Source organism: Nyctereutes procyonoides, unplaced genomic scaffold (genome assembly GCF_905146905.1).
Source record: "Nyctereutes procyonoides isolate TBG_1078 unplaced genomic scaffold, NYPRO_anot_genome, whole genome shotgun sequence".
NCBI classification, from domain to species: domain Eukaryota; kingdom Metazoa; phylum Chordata; class Mammalia; order Carnivora; family Canidae; genus Nyctereutes; species Nyctereutes procyonoides.
The window spans coordinates 29551430-29565436 of record NW_026575048.1 but is presented as its reverse complement, the minus strand read 5'-3'; the positions used below and the strand labels follow the sequence as shown (position 1 = coordinate 29565436).

Below are 14007 nucleotides of genomic sequence, written 5' to 3'. Positions count from 1 at the left end.
TCGACTTCTAAGTTTTATTTTATTAAAGAACCTTTTTTTCTTCCTCTCAACGTTAGGATCTGCATTGAGAGCAAGCCTGAAAATTCAGCCGAAAAGAAGTTACAAGTTTTATAGTAAAAGCATTTTAAACATGTCACAGAATCTTTCATGTTAGGTTTTGGTTCAGCAGGTAACATAGATGTATGGTAGACCTGATCAGATAAGCTGGCGGTATTTAACAGGCCAGTTTCCATACTAAGTTCTATAGTTCGGTGGATAGCGTTTCACTTTTTTTTTTTTTTAAAGATTTTATTTATTTATTTATTTATGAGAGAGAGGCGGGGGGGGGGGGGGGGGAGAGGGAGAAGCAGGCTCCATGCAGGGAGGCTGATGTGGGACTCATCCCTGGACTCCAGGATCATGCCCTGGGTGGAAGGCAGGTGCTAAACCGCTGGGCCACCCAGGGATCCCCCAGCATTTCACTTTTTAGGATGACTCACATTCAAGATGTTGACTGATATCCTGAGACTAATTTTTTAAGCAATCTCAGGTAATAATGAGTCTTTGAGATATGCAGAGCTTTCAGTTTCAATAGATGACCTCTTTATTTTATTTTTTTTAAATTTTTTTTATTTATTTATGATAGAGAGAGACAGGCAGAGGGAGAAGCAGGCTCCGTGCACCGGGAGCCCGACGTGGGATTCGATCCCGGGTCTCCAGGATCGCGCCCTGGGCCAAAGGCAGGCGCCAAAACGCTGCGCCACCCAGGGATCCCAATAGATGACCTCTTTAAAAGAAATTTCTCTCAGGTAGTTTTTAACTTAACATTGGCATATGCAAAAAAGGCTTTAATAAATCAAGCCTTAGGACGTTAAGGTTTTAAAATTACATTGGAATTGAAAAAAAATCTCATACGGAAAAAAATGAATTTAATGGTCATTAAATGGACTTTTAAGGGACATTTTCTCATTTTTAAAAAGACTTTCTAAAATAGATGAAAATATTACCATATTGAAATTAGTTGCTCATTTTTAAAAGAAACTACTTTTACAGAAATGGCTATGTGGGGAAATTATTTGCTAGTACAGATTTTTATTTGATTTAATAATCATTCTTATAGTTCACAATCTTCTGTGCTGGTAGTACCTTGAGTCTCTGATTATGTAATTTAAATTGAACTTGTATGTGTGCCTCTTTGGAGCAGTGGGAAAATTTGAGATGATATACTTAGGAGATGTTTTAATTTTAATTTTAGTACAGAATAAAAATTTTCTCCACTTGTGTGGTGTACAGTGACATTGTATGAGAAATTGCTCATTGGCTGTTAGCCAGTCAGATTTCTCAGATATCACTGGGCAAAGAGAGGCGATGAAGGTTCATCAAGCCCAGCATAGATTCATACAGCATTGCCAGATTGGCAGGCTGTAATCTTATTACTGGATAAACTTTTCAGTGCCTGAGCAGAGAGCAGACATGGTGTGTTCACTGTACTCTCTCTGAGAGTGGAAAGGTCTGAGATTTAAATGTCACTAGTCCAGATGAACAGAATTTTAGCAGCAACAATTTAGTTGAATGCTCAGCTCTTAGGAAAAGTATTATATTAATCTAAGGAAACAGTTATATTTTGAAAATCTATAGATGTCGGGATTGCTACAGACTATGAATTTAAAAAACCAACAAAGCTATTTGAATTGTTAATACAGTATACGATATAAAAGCAATACTAAGATTATTAAGCCAGGTCAAGCCTGTATCAGGGCAAAACATAGACATTGACTTCGGGACACTAAGAATTGCTCTGAAAAAGGCCCCATGCTTTTTTACATGTTAAAAAAATACATGTATATATCAAATCAACAGGAAAAAAAAAAAAAGACCATTCATTCATTAGTGTTCCTAGCACACAAAACTAAATCGAACCACTACTGGTAGGGAGTCATGGTAGATATTACGTAGTCTGAATAGGAAAAGCGTTTTACCTCTTTAGTCTTTACTGATTACCAGAAGGATCTGGCTACACTAAATAATGAGCTTCCTTTTGAAGTGTTTAAAAACTGGATTTGTTTTGTCTTCCTGGAATCCTCTTCCCTCCTCTCTCTCCTTCCCTGACTTCTATTTATCCTTTAGGTCTTAGCTTATTAAGCACACTTCCTTAAGGTCACCTTGTTTGAGACCCCAGCTGAAATTAGGTCCTTTAAGTATACTTGTCATATCATTTTTCACAATTTGTAGTTAACTTGCTATTTTTGTGTGTGGTATTTGTTTAATGTGTGTGTCCCACATCACTCTGTAAGCTCCAGAGAGAGCAGTATCCATGTATGTTTTGGTTACTGCTGTATAACCACAGTGTCTCTAATAGTCTGGCATATAATAGGCACCCAGTAAATGTTGAAGGAAAATGCTTTTTGAGATTCTAAGTAGAGGCTTTGCTAAATTAGGAGATATGTACATGCAGGAGGGAGATAAGGGATTGGGAGAGAAAGGTGGATCGCCTTGTGATGTTTCCATAAAGTGACGGGCCTTTGTTTTACCTTGTCTGTAGTAATAGGGCAGGTTGGGCTCAAGATTCCTTTTTTTTTTTTCCTTTAAAGATTTTATTTATTTATTCATGAGAGACAGAGAGAGAGAGAGAGAGAGAGAGGCAGAGGCAGAGACACAGGCAGAGGGGGAAGCAGGCTTCATGCAGGGAGCCCGATGTGGGTCTCCAGAGTCAGGCCCTGGGCTGAAGGCGGCGCTAAACCGCTGAGCCATCGGGGCTGCTCCTCAAGATTCTTTTAATGTTTCATCTTTTGTTTCCATTCAACAGTGGTGATGGATTATGTAAACTCATTTGGATGGGATATGTGACAGAAAGCTCCCCAAAAGAGTATTTGAGATGTTCCAAGTAAACATATTAATTGGCGTTGGTGGTATAGTGGTGAGCATAGCTGCCTTCCAAATAAACATATTAGAAATGCTTGCCAATTGATAGCTGTTAGAAACAAACATATCTCGATACATAGTTTATAAATTAGTAATTGTCTTGTCTTAGTTTCCTAATTGAAACATAAAGACAAAATAAGTTAGTTACTAGATTTTTTTGATACTAATCTTAATATTTTTCAGCCTACATCCTACTGCATCTTACCCAGCAAATCAGGGTTCCATAAAATAAAAGGAGAAAACAGATGGTTTGAGTGGGCAGAAGCTAATATGACAGCTCATTTAGTTTCTTCTATTTGTTTTCGTGCTGCCACTTTAAAAAATCTTTTTTATACAAAATTTCCAAGATGTAAAATTTATGTAGCTGAGTAATAGTTATCAGTAGTTCTGAAAAATTGGTTGATTGCATTATTAGACAGTTACTATTATTTGGCTAATATTAACAGGTATAATAAAATGAAAATTTAGGGCAGCCCTGGTGGCGCAGTGATTTGGCGCCGCCTGCAGCCTGGGGTGTGATCCTGGAGACCCTGGATCGAGGCCCACATCGGGTTCCCTGCATGGAGCCTGCTTATTTAAAAAAATGAAAATTTAATGGGAAGACATCCATCGAAAATAAATTATTACTGAACACAGCGGTGTCTTGTATTTTGAAGTATTTAACCTAAATACAGTATCATTTGTATTTTACTACCTTTTTTTTTTTTATCACAGTTTAGCTTTTGAAACTACTAGAGTCAAGTATGTTAAGTAAAGCTCATTACCTCAGGAGGTGGAGGGAAATAGTAGAAAGAACATGGGCTTTGCAGTCAGGGAAACTTTAGTTTGAATCCCAGGTTCCATCTCATATTAGCTGTGAGCAAGCAACTTCTCTGAAACTCTAGTTCCTTTCCTTAAAACAGAGTTAAATCTCATAGGGTTGTTATAAGGATGTAATAAAGTATCATATCCGAATTACAGCTTTTGGCCTAAAGTAGGACCTTCATGATTAATTCTTTCATGTAATTACTATGAAAATTATTGGGACTTAATGAGCACTTAACTGTAAGCCAGATCCTATTGAAGGTACTTTACATGCAGTAGCTTCATCCTCATAATGTCCTGTGAAGTAAGCAAGTACTGCTCTTATCTTTACTTCTCTGCAGTGATACTGAATAAAGGTGATTATTCTCCTAACACCTTTTCAAATATTTGAAGACCATTATTCTATTTAGCTTTGTTAAGCATATATTTGTCACATGACATCGTTTTAACCTTTATCTGGATGCATGCTCTTATTTTTTTTTAATCAATATAACTCTTATAAATGTGGAGTGTACAAATGAGTACAATGGTAATGTAGGCTGATCAGCAACAGAGTTTACAGATTGATGTTGATGTGTTCTCGGTGTCCTGGGGGGTTAGATTTGCATTGATTCTTTTAGTCAACGATTAGCAGCCCTTGTTAATAAAATCTTAGGTGGCCTTTTAAGAAGAGCTTCTGAATGAGCTCTTCATTTCTTCTTCATTGCATATTTAACTTTTTGAAACTAAATGTAAAGCTTTACACTCACCCTTGTTACATTTCACTTTGTCTGTTTATCCTTGATTGTATACTCTGAGGAATTTATAAGCATGCCTTCTGTGTCTTTATCTTATAAATAGTCAAAATATAGGGCCAGGGACAAAGTTCCAAGGCACATCCCCTAAACACTTTTTTCATCTGGGTTGATATAGACCAGGAAACTTCCCTGACTGCACTAACATCCAAGTCACACTCAACATATTTTCAAAAACAGCATGGAAAACCATCTTGAATACTGTTTTGTCCAGAATACACTCCCCCCACCCCACCCCGGCTTTGCTAATTGTGTGATCTTGGGCAAGTACTTTAATTTCTAAGCCTGTTTTCCAGCTATAAAATGAGTTGTTGCAGAGGATTAAATGAAGTAACACACATGAAGTGCTTATCTGACAGATAGTTGGAGCTCAGTGACTGTAAGTTATTATTCTTATTTCCTGCATCTAAGAAGTCTGAAAATCATTCTTTCCAAGATCTAAATGCAGTGGATTTGGCATTATTTGTTCTGTTTGAATTCATGCTGTCATCTAGTGATTATTATATTCTTTTCTGAGTATTCAGACACCACATGTTTTCATAATCTATTTTCAGATTTGACTAAAGATTAATAATTAAGTTTATATGTCTGTGATTTCTGAAATCTTCCCCACTCTCCCAGCTCATAAAATTTGAAGCAGCTCTGACCCATCTCCAGGCCCTCAGCCCTCTCCAAGATTGCAGGAGTCAGCTTTGTGATTACACTTGTTAATTGCTTTAGCTGCATAGAATGAATTGCATCTGGAACCAAAGACTTGCACTCATAAAAAGTTGTTTTAGTTTCTCTAATTCACCAGACTTGGGTTTCGGTTCTCATTGCTCTTCTACAACTTTAGTTTAAAAACTTAGGAGAAGATAAGCAAAATACAAGTTGAGCAATTCTGCCTTCTTTACGTGCTCTCTCAACCTTAACAACATCCTCTCTGAGCAGTGATTCTTTCAGTTCCTTGTTCTCTTTGACAAACAGTATGTTATTGTGGAGATAACCACTTGGTAAGAAAGTATGAAACTTGGGTCCTAATTCCCCCTCCACCTCTTAATACCCATGTGCTGCTGTGCATGTTGCTTTATCTCCTTATGCTTCTGTTTTTTTCATCTGCAAAAATCTATTTGTCTCCAAAGAGATAGGCATAAGGTAAAAAGTATGTAAAACATTTCTAAGATGTTGAGTGCTGTCACATATAAGGTGGAATAATATTTATTTGAATGTGGTTATAAAAGCTTTTATCTTTGAACAGTTTTTTTTCTAAGCGTTAGTTTTTCCTGAGCTTTCGAATTCTTGTTACTGTATCTGTATGCTTTGCTCTCCCGTTATGTTCATCCTAATTTATTTAGCCCCATTAACTACTCTCCAGAGAGTCATTCTGCAACCACATTGGATGCTTCGGTCTTTTGGATCATTGGAATTGTTTACAGCTATATATGTAAAATTTAGACAGATCCCTATGAGTCATTTCGCTTAGGCCATCAGGATCATACCTTTTGTTTTGTTTTTGAACTGTCCTATTATAAACTGTGATACATTTGTAACAGCCTAGTGCTTTTTACTTTTAGAAAGCATTTATACTAAGATCACTTCCTCTCATGTTCCTGTCATAAATATGTCGTTCACATTATAACTGTGCATAGTATGTCCCCTTCGGCTTCCTTAGTCTTCTGAAAGAAATCTGTCAACAAAGCAAGTCACCAATCATATTTTGGCAGAATTAGACTTTCTGATATAAAAGAGAATACTCTTAATGTGTCTTTATTATGACACATTAATGTTATGCATCTTTTGTATGGCTGAGTGGTATGTACTTTATTTCTATAACAGTGTCAGTTTTAACCTTTTTAGTACCTTCTATTTTTTTCTTTTGGTTTGTTTTGTAGTCCTAAATCAGTTGTATATTTGTGGAATAAAAGTGTTTGATTTTCAGGTTTCAGGTATTAGTGAAGAGTGTCAGGGGCTTTGTGGTGGTAGCAGTGGTGATGGTGAGCAGAAGTGTTTTCCTAGAACTATATGTACAGCAAAAAATGTCTCTGATAACTAGACCCCCCAGAATGCCCACCCATTTGGATTTCTCAGTGAGTTATAAACATGCAACCAAAACTTACCATTTAAGAAAATTACAAGGGTTCTTGCAGTTTTAAAATAATGTCAAATGAGTATAAAATATTAAGAGTGTTTTTAAAATTCCTTTCAGGCTGACTGCATTTCAGAAAGCATCAACTTTTCGTCAGTGGACCCATTTGTCAAGTGAAATATGCCTGCACTGTTTTAAAAAGCTTTGTGCTTCATCATGGAAAAATTTCCTCCCCTGCCAAAATGAAAGACATTTGAGAAGGTGATTTAAGGTGTGGACATTTGAGAAAGTGCCCCATCAAATCAGTAAACCTCAAGATAAGAGTTAAATAGATTAATCCTAAACACTTATTTTTTAAACCAGGAGGATTTCATCTTAATAGAAAAACAACTTTTATTCAATATGTATTTTCTGAGATTAAAAGAGAGAGACAAGAGTAGACTTAAAAGAAAATAAATGAAGATGGTTAGTAAAGAAGCAATGTCAACTCTTTTCTGATGAGGATAATTCAGTAATGTTAAATCCTTTCCAAATCCTTGGTTGTGGTCCTAAAGACAAGACTTGTTTTTGATGGGACTGATGCTAAGGGAAGTAGGACCTTTTTTGTATTCTACTCACAGTTGTAGAAGTTGCAGTCATTGGCATGAGTGGCTTAAAAGAGGAATAAAATTGTTTTCAATTAAATCCAAAAGTACAGTCATTTTTTTACTGCTGTGATTTTAAAAGCCTCTTCATAACCACTGAAAAAAGAATTGACAACTCTTTTAAAAGATTAAAGAAAGGCAGATGTCTGCAAACAATTCCCCTCCATCAGCCCAGAAGTCTGTATTACCTGCTACTCTTCCTGCTGTGCTTCCAGCTCCTTCTCCCTGTTCAAGTCCTAAAACAGGACTGTCTGCCCGACTCTCTAATGGAAGCTTCAGTGCACCATCACTCACCAACTCCAGAGGCTCAGAGCATACAATTTCATTTCTGCTGCAAATTGGCCTTACACGGGAGAGCGTTACCATCGAAGCCCAGGAACTATCTTTATCTGCCGTCAAGGATCTTGTGTGCTCCGTTGTTTATCAAAAGGTACCATGCATGCTATTTATGTCAGTAGTTTTTCTCATATTGTTTCAGATACTTTTCTATAAATTATACATGCAACAGTGAGTTAACACATTTGGATCAATCGTTTATATCCTACTTTGGATCATTTTGGCAGAGTGCTAATAGACTAGAAGCCTAAAGTCTGAAATTTCAGATTCTAACAACTAGAGCTTTTATCCTAACTTCAAAATATTGCCTATTCAGTTTTTCTTTTGAGAAAGGAAGATTCATGTACAAGTCTCATTTGTTTTTAGAGAAAACAGGAGGTAGAGGGTGCAGGGCATCCAGGTGGCTTACCAAAAGGATGGGCCTCTGTCCACACCTCTTCCTAGGTGCGCTGTGTTCTGCCCTCTTTTTGTACCTTCTTCCTTCCCTTTAAGTCTTGATTTCACCTGTACTGCCATTTAATATGCAAAGACCACTCCCTCTTGCTTAAAAAAAATAGGTAAATTAGTTTTGAATACGACGATATATAAATTGAAGGTGGCTTCATTTTGTTTCCCTTCCTACCTCCTGCCCTATACTATACCATTTTTTGAAGAACCTGAGCTATAAATGTCTTTATTAATCTTGATTTGATGGGTAAATGTTCTCTATATTATATTAAAACTATATTTAAGTAAGAATTGGTTACATTTTATTTTTAATGGACTGAGCATATGTTTCAAACAAATTAGTATACTTCTTATTTTAAAAATCATGTTAGGTGAGATTGATATATTTGTACTCAGGCTCCTCATCTTACTGTTTGTGTTTTAACATCTTATGTTTTATATGATTTATTATTATCTTCTGATGTAGAAGTAATTAACAGTCTAAAATGTTATGCAGTTTGTAGAAATAGCCTGTGCCTCCTGTGTGGCAACAGTAACTTATCTATTGAAATGTGGCCTAAGGATTAACTTTCCTTCCTTAGATCTATTAATTGTTACAGAGGTTTTTCACAAATATTTTGACTAGGTTTTTAAAGGTAAGATTGTAACTTAACTACAGTTTGTAACTTGAATGTTTCCTTTTTATTTGAGCCGATAGAAATTGATAACTAATGTCTTAGTTGAGTCTGTTTTATTGTTTTCAATTTTATAAAATTTCACTTCGTTCTTATATACATACAGAGTCTTATATACATACTGATTTTCACATTACCTCATCCTTAATATAGATGTGAGATGTGGGTCAGATGGATCAAACTCTTAGGAAACTAGGTTAAAAATCATAATCCATGAACAATTACAGTGATAGCAAGGAAATTGGATAGAGCTGGAAAAAAGCTAACTTAGGGTAAACTTTATATAAATATAAAATAGAATTACTGATTATAGAGCTAGCCAGCATAAAATGAGTATCATAGTAAACTGAATTTGAATCAGTATTATAATGATATAGGGATGTATTTGGCAAAAATATATAGTATATATATAGGGCATAAACATATTACACATTATTTTTGACATTTGCTGGGATCCGAACTTGTTTGTGTAGCGTAAAAGAGTTTTGAGCTTGAAACTAGGTGAGCTGTAGTGTTTAATTTCTGTATAACTTTGCACAAGTGATGTGACTTCTCTAGATTACAGTTTCCAAATCTGTCAAATGATTGAGTTGGGACAATTTCTGGTGTGTAATTCCAGCAGTGAGATTCAGAATCATTTAATCTAAATTTTGGTCTTCACTGCTAGAGACAGATGAAGGAGAAAGGCGTTTCAGTGGATGACTTGCTCCAGGCTGAGTCCGAGAAAAATCTTAAGAGCATCAGCTTGAATTCTGAGATTTTATAGAGGTGTCTCATGGATCCCTAACTTACCTGGAGGATGGAAAAACCAAGTCAGAAGTACTTTTGTTTTTACTTTCCCTCTTTCCTATGGCACTTGTTCACTAGTCACCCATTTTCATTACTTGAACCTTGTATAGCTCCAGGTTTACTGCCAGTACTCTCATGGGCATGCCTGCGTTTCTTCACTTCTATTCTTGGTAATTGCATTTACCTGAACCTTTTAAAAGATAGGTTACTGGTTAAATTTTAGGAAATAGATTAACCAAATGTCTCTTCCCTCAAAAAGCTTATAATCTACTGAAGGAAACATGCTCACCAGAGTAAAACATAAAGAGTAGAAAGTGAAGTTAAAGAGTGCTCTTCTCAGATAGATAAAGGATGTGGGAAGACTTCAAAAAGAAAATGACATTTCATTTGATACCTTAAAGAATGAGCAAGATTTCAATAATGTGGTGGGAGGTAAGGAATACATTCCAGATAAAAGAATCAAGATGAGCAAAGATACAGAAGGGGAAAAGAGGAAGATTATAATAGGTAACATTTACTGAGTGCCTGCTTCAGGAGCTTTGCATTCACTTTTTCTGACTAATCCTCACAACACTTTGTGGTGCATTTCAAACTTTAATGTGTATGCCAATCATCTAGTGATTTCTACTACGATGTAGATTTGGGATGAGTAAGTTTGGGGTTGGTCTGCATTTGTAGTATACTCTTAAGTGATATCGATGCTCCTTTTCTAAGGACCTCACTGAGTAGAAAGGGTATAGGTGTTATAACTGCTACTGAATAAAGGAGGAAACTGAATTTCAGAGGCATTTAATTACTGAAAGTCAGAATTCAAACACAGGTCTTTTTTTTTTATGATTTTATTTATTTGAGAGGGAGAGTGAGTGAGAGAGAGAGAGCATGAGCGGAGGGGAGGGGCAGAGCAGGAGGGAGAAGTAGGCTCCCTACTCCATCCCAGGACCCTGGGATCATGACCTGAGCTGAAGGCAGATGCTTAACTGACTGAGCGCCCTGAATGCTCCCAAACACAGGTCTTTTTATTTTAACTCAAAAACCTGTATCCTCTTCTCACTGCACCACACTTAAAACTTCCTTGTGCCAAAGAAAAGTTTCCCACTTGATTCCTGTAAGAATGGAGATTTAACTAAAGTCTATGTGCAGCAATGCAACATGATCAGATTTGTGTTTTGGAAAGCTTAAATGTGTAACTGAGTGTAATATAAAGTAAGGAGATCAGGTAGGAAGCCATTATAATAAAGAATGGAACTGAAATGGTTGGAAAGTGATGGTATATTTGAAGGGTATTGGGAAAGTAGTGTTGGTAAAACTTGACAGCCTATTGAACATAGAGGAAGAATAAATGGCGGAAGGGCGGTGTGAGTGATGGATGGGCGTTGATACTGGTAACCAAGATAGAAAATTCAGGAAGAAAAGTAAGGTTTTTTGGGGAGATAATGGGACTGATTTTTATCAAACTCTAATAAGACAGAGTTCCTGTGTTCTAGAAATTTTTAAAGATTAGGGCCCTAGTGTCTGCTGTGACTCTTCAAATGGAATCATTATTCCTCCAGAGGAATCTTCCCATCTTTGGGTTTGCAGAGAAACAAACAAGGCTGAAAAGTAATGAAAATAGCTCTTGGTTTGGAGGACCAGAGGAAAAGCTTCTAAAAGTTAGTGAAATAAGCCCTACTTTTAAATTAAGAGAGGAGGCTACCTGACCTATAATTTCATGTTAACAATATTTTAGATATTCTAAAATGTATTTTTAGTCTACCCATAATACCAAAGGTATATTCCATGTATTTTACATTTTTTGCGGTCCATTGTTAACAATATATTAGTAATAATTGATATCAGATATAAGGAATAGGAATTTGACCTTAGGTTTAAGAATGCCATTTACAAATTTGTAAGGCTTTTTAAATTACTACTGTAGAGTATGGTTTGTGGAATTCTTTAAAAGTTTTTGTAATTATTAAAGAAGGAGACATTGTGTGTGTACATGGATGGAGGAGAGGGAGATCTACAAGATATATAGGATATATAGATAACATAGTAAGTGCAGAACAGGACATACTATGCTATCATTTTGTATTACACATGCGTACACATACATATGTACACATACATGATTTCTTGATTGTTTTTAGATGACCATGGAAGGAGAGAGAGTTTTCTTCCAGGAAGGGTACTGGTGACTGGGGGGAATAAGAGTGAAAAGGAGATTTACATTTCATTTATTCCCTTGTGTGCCTTTTGGATTTTGTGCCTTATACATGTATTCCATATTCAGAAATAATATTTAAATAATTTTTAGAATAACAGTGCAGTGATCTAAAAGGAATGACTATTACATTTTAAAACTATTTTGTTGGGTAAGATTGGATTTTATGTTGCTTTATTTTCTAGCACCTTTCAGACATTAACTAGAAATGTGCCATTTAATATATGCAGTTATTTTTTTCTCTTTAAAGAGATATTTTTGTTAGGTGTTTGTCTTTAAAAATCAGATGAGATATAATTTACTTATAATAAAATTCATCCATGCTAAGATCATAAGTTTGATGAATTTTAACAGTTGTGTGCAGTTGTGCAACTATCACCCATTCAAGATATAGAGCACTTCTGTCACCCCGTAAGTTCCCTCTTGTACTTTTGCAGTCTTTTCCTCATCCTCATCCTGGTCCTGGACTACCATTACTCTGCATTCTGTTACCGTGATTACATGTTTTCTAGATTTTCATATAAATGAAGTCATATAGAATGTAGTCTTTTGTTCTGCCATCTTTCACATATCTCAGTGTTTTTTGCTTTTTGCTTTTAATTCATCCATGCTGTTAGGTATGTCAGTAGTTCCTTTTTGTGGCTGAGTACTCTTCCATTGCATGGCTATACTATACTTTGTTTATTCATTCATCAGTTGATTGATATTAGAGTTTTTTCTAATTTGGGGGCATTATGAATAAAGTTGCTATGGACATTATTCAAATCTTGATTGTAGTTACATATTTTCATTTCCTTGGGGAAATTTTTAAGAGTAACATGACTGTATGCTTGCCAACACTTGGTATTTCCAATCTTTTTAATTTAACCATTCTGATTGGTATGTAGTAATATCTATTTGTGGTTTTAATTTGCATTTTCCTAATTACAAATAAGATACGCTATCTGTCCATGGGCTTAATTGCCATTCACGTATTTTTTTTTGGTTAAGTTCTGTACAGATTATCTTATTGAGGTATAAAAAGTTCTTTAACATTTCAGATAAGAGTTCTTATCAGATATAAAATGCAGATGTCTTCTTTTAGTCTGTGATTTCTTTTCATCCTTTCTCTTTAATCTAAATAATAGTCTAAATAATCATCATTTTAAAGGCTACTGTTAGTCATCTTGATGCATAGTAGTTTACAGCCAGTTTCTTATTCTGGTCATTTATGTTGCTTCTGATTTTTTTTTTTCAGTTTTATGGAGATATAATTGATACATAAATTTGTATTAGTTTAAGATATACAACATAATGATATATGTATATTTTGCAGAATGATAACTACATAAATGTAGTTAACATATATCACCTCCTACGGTTAATTTTTTTCTTGTGATGAGAACTCCTAAGATCTATTCTCTTAGCAGCCTTCAAATATACAGTAAAGAATTGTTAACTATAGTCATCTTGCTCTACATCACATTGCCAGAACTTATTTAGTTTATAACTAGGAGTTTGTACCCTTTGAGCACTTTGAGCACTTTTACTCATTTTCACCCTCTACCTCCGGTAACCACTAATCTGTTCTGTTTCTGTAGGTTAAGTTATATGAGATTCCACATATAAGTGAGATCATACAGTAGTTTTCTTGCTCTGCTTGACTTATTTAACATAATGCCCGTAAGGTTCATCCATGCTGTCACAAATGGTAGGATTTCCTTCCTTTTGTGGCTGAATAATATTCTATTTTATTTATACCACAATTTCTTCATTCATCTTTGGATGGACATTTGGTTGTTTTCATGTCTTGGCTATTGTAAATATAAAGATGCATTGACATGGAGTGCAGATAATCTATTAGAGGTAGTGATTTCATTTTCTTCAGATATATACCCAGAAATGGAGTTCCTGGGTCATATGGTAGTTCTATTTTTAATTTTTTGAGGAATGTCCACACTGTTTTCTCTAGTGGATGCATAAATTTAGATTCTCACAGCAGTGCACAAGGGTTCCCTTTTCTTCACATTCTCACCAACACTTGTTATCTCTTGTCTTGTTGATGATAGCCATTCTGACAGCCATAAGGTGATATCTCCCTGTGGTTTTAATTTGCATTTCCCTGATGATTAGTGATAGGGAGGACCTTATCATGTGCCTGCTGGCTAATTGTATGTCTTCTTTAGGGTAAGGTCTATTCAGTTTTTCCACCCATTTTCAAATGAGATTGTTTTTGCCATTGAGTTTTAGGAGTTCTTTTTATATTTTGGCTGTTAAACCCTTATCAGATGCATGTTTTGCAAATACTTTTCCCCATTTGTAGTTGCCTTTTCATTTTGTTAGTAGTTTCTTTTGCTGAGAAACTTTATAG

General features: G+C 35.5%; 2 protein-coding genes across 2 annotated transcripts in view; both read left to right on the top strand.

Annotated features, from left to right (window-relative positions):
- PRKD3 (protein kinase D3) overlaps positions 1-14007 on the top strand; it is an 89986-nt gene that overhangs the window by 1324 nt on the left and 74655 nt on the right. Inside the window, exon 2 of the mRNA XM_055326978.1 lies at positions 6685-7638. Coding sequence (XP_055182953.1) covers positions 7351-7638 — 288 coding nt within the window. The 5' untranslated portion in view covers positions 6685-7350. The remainder of the gene's footprint in view (positions 1-6684; positions 7639-14007) is intronic.
- LOC129510768 (60S ribosomal protein L31-like) overlaps positions 1-14007 on the top strand; it is a 255999-nt gene that overhangs the window by 174644 nt on the left and 67348 nt on the right. The window lies entirely within an intron of this gene.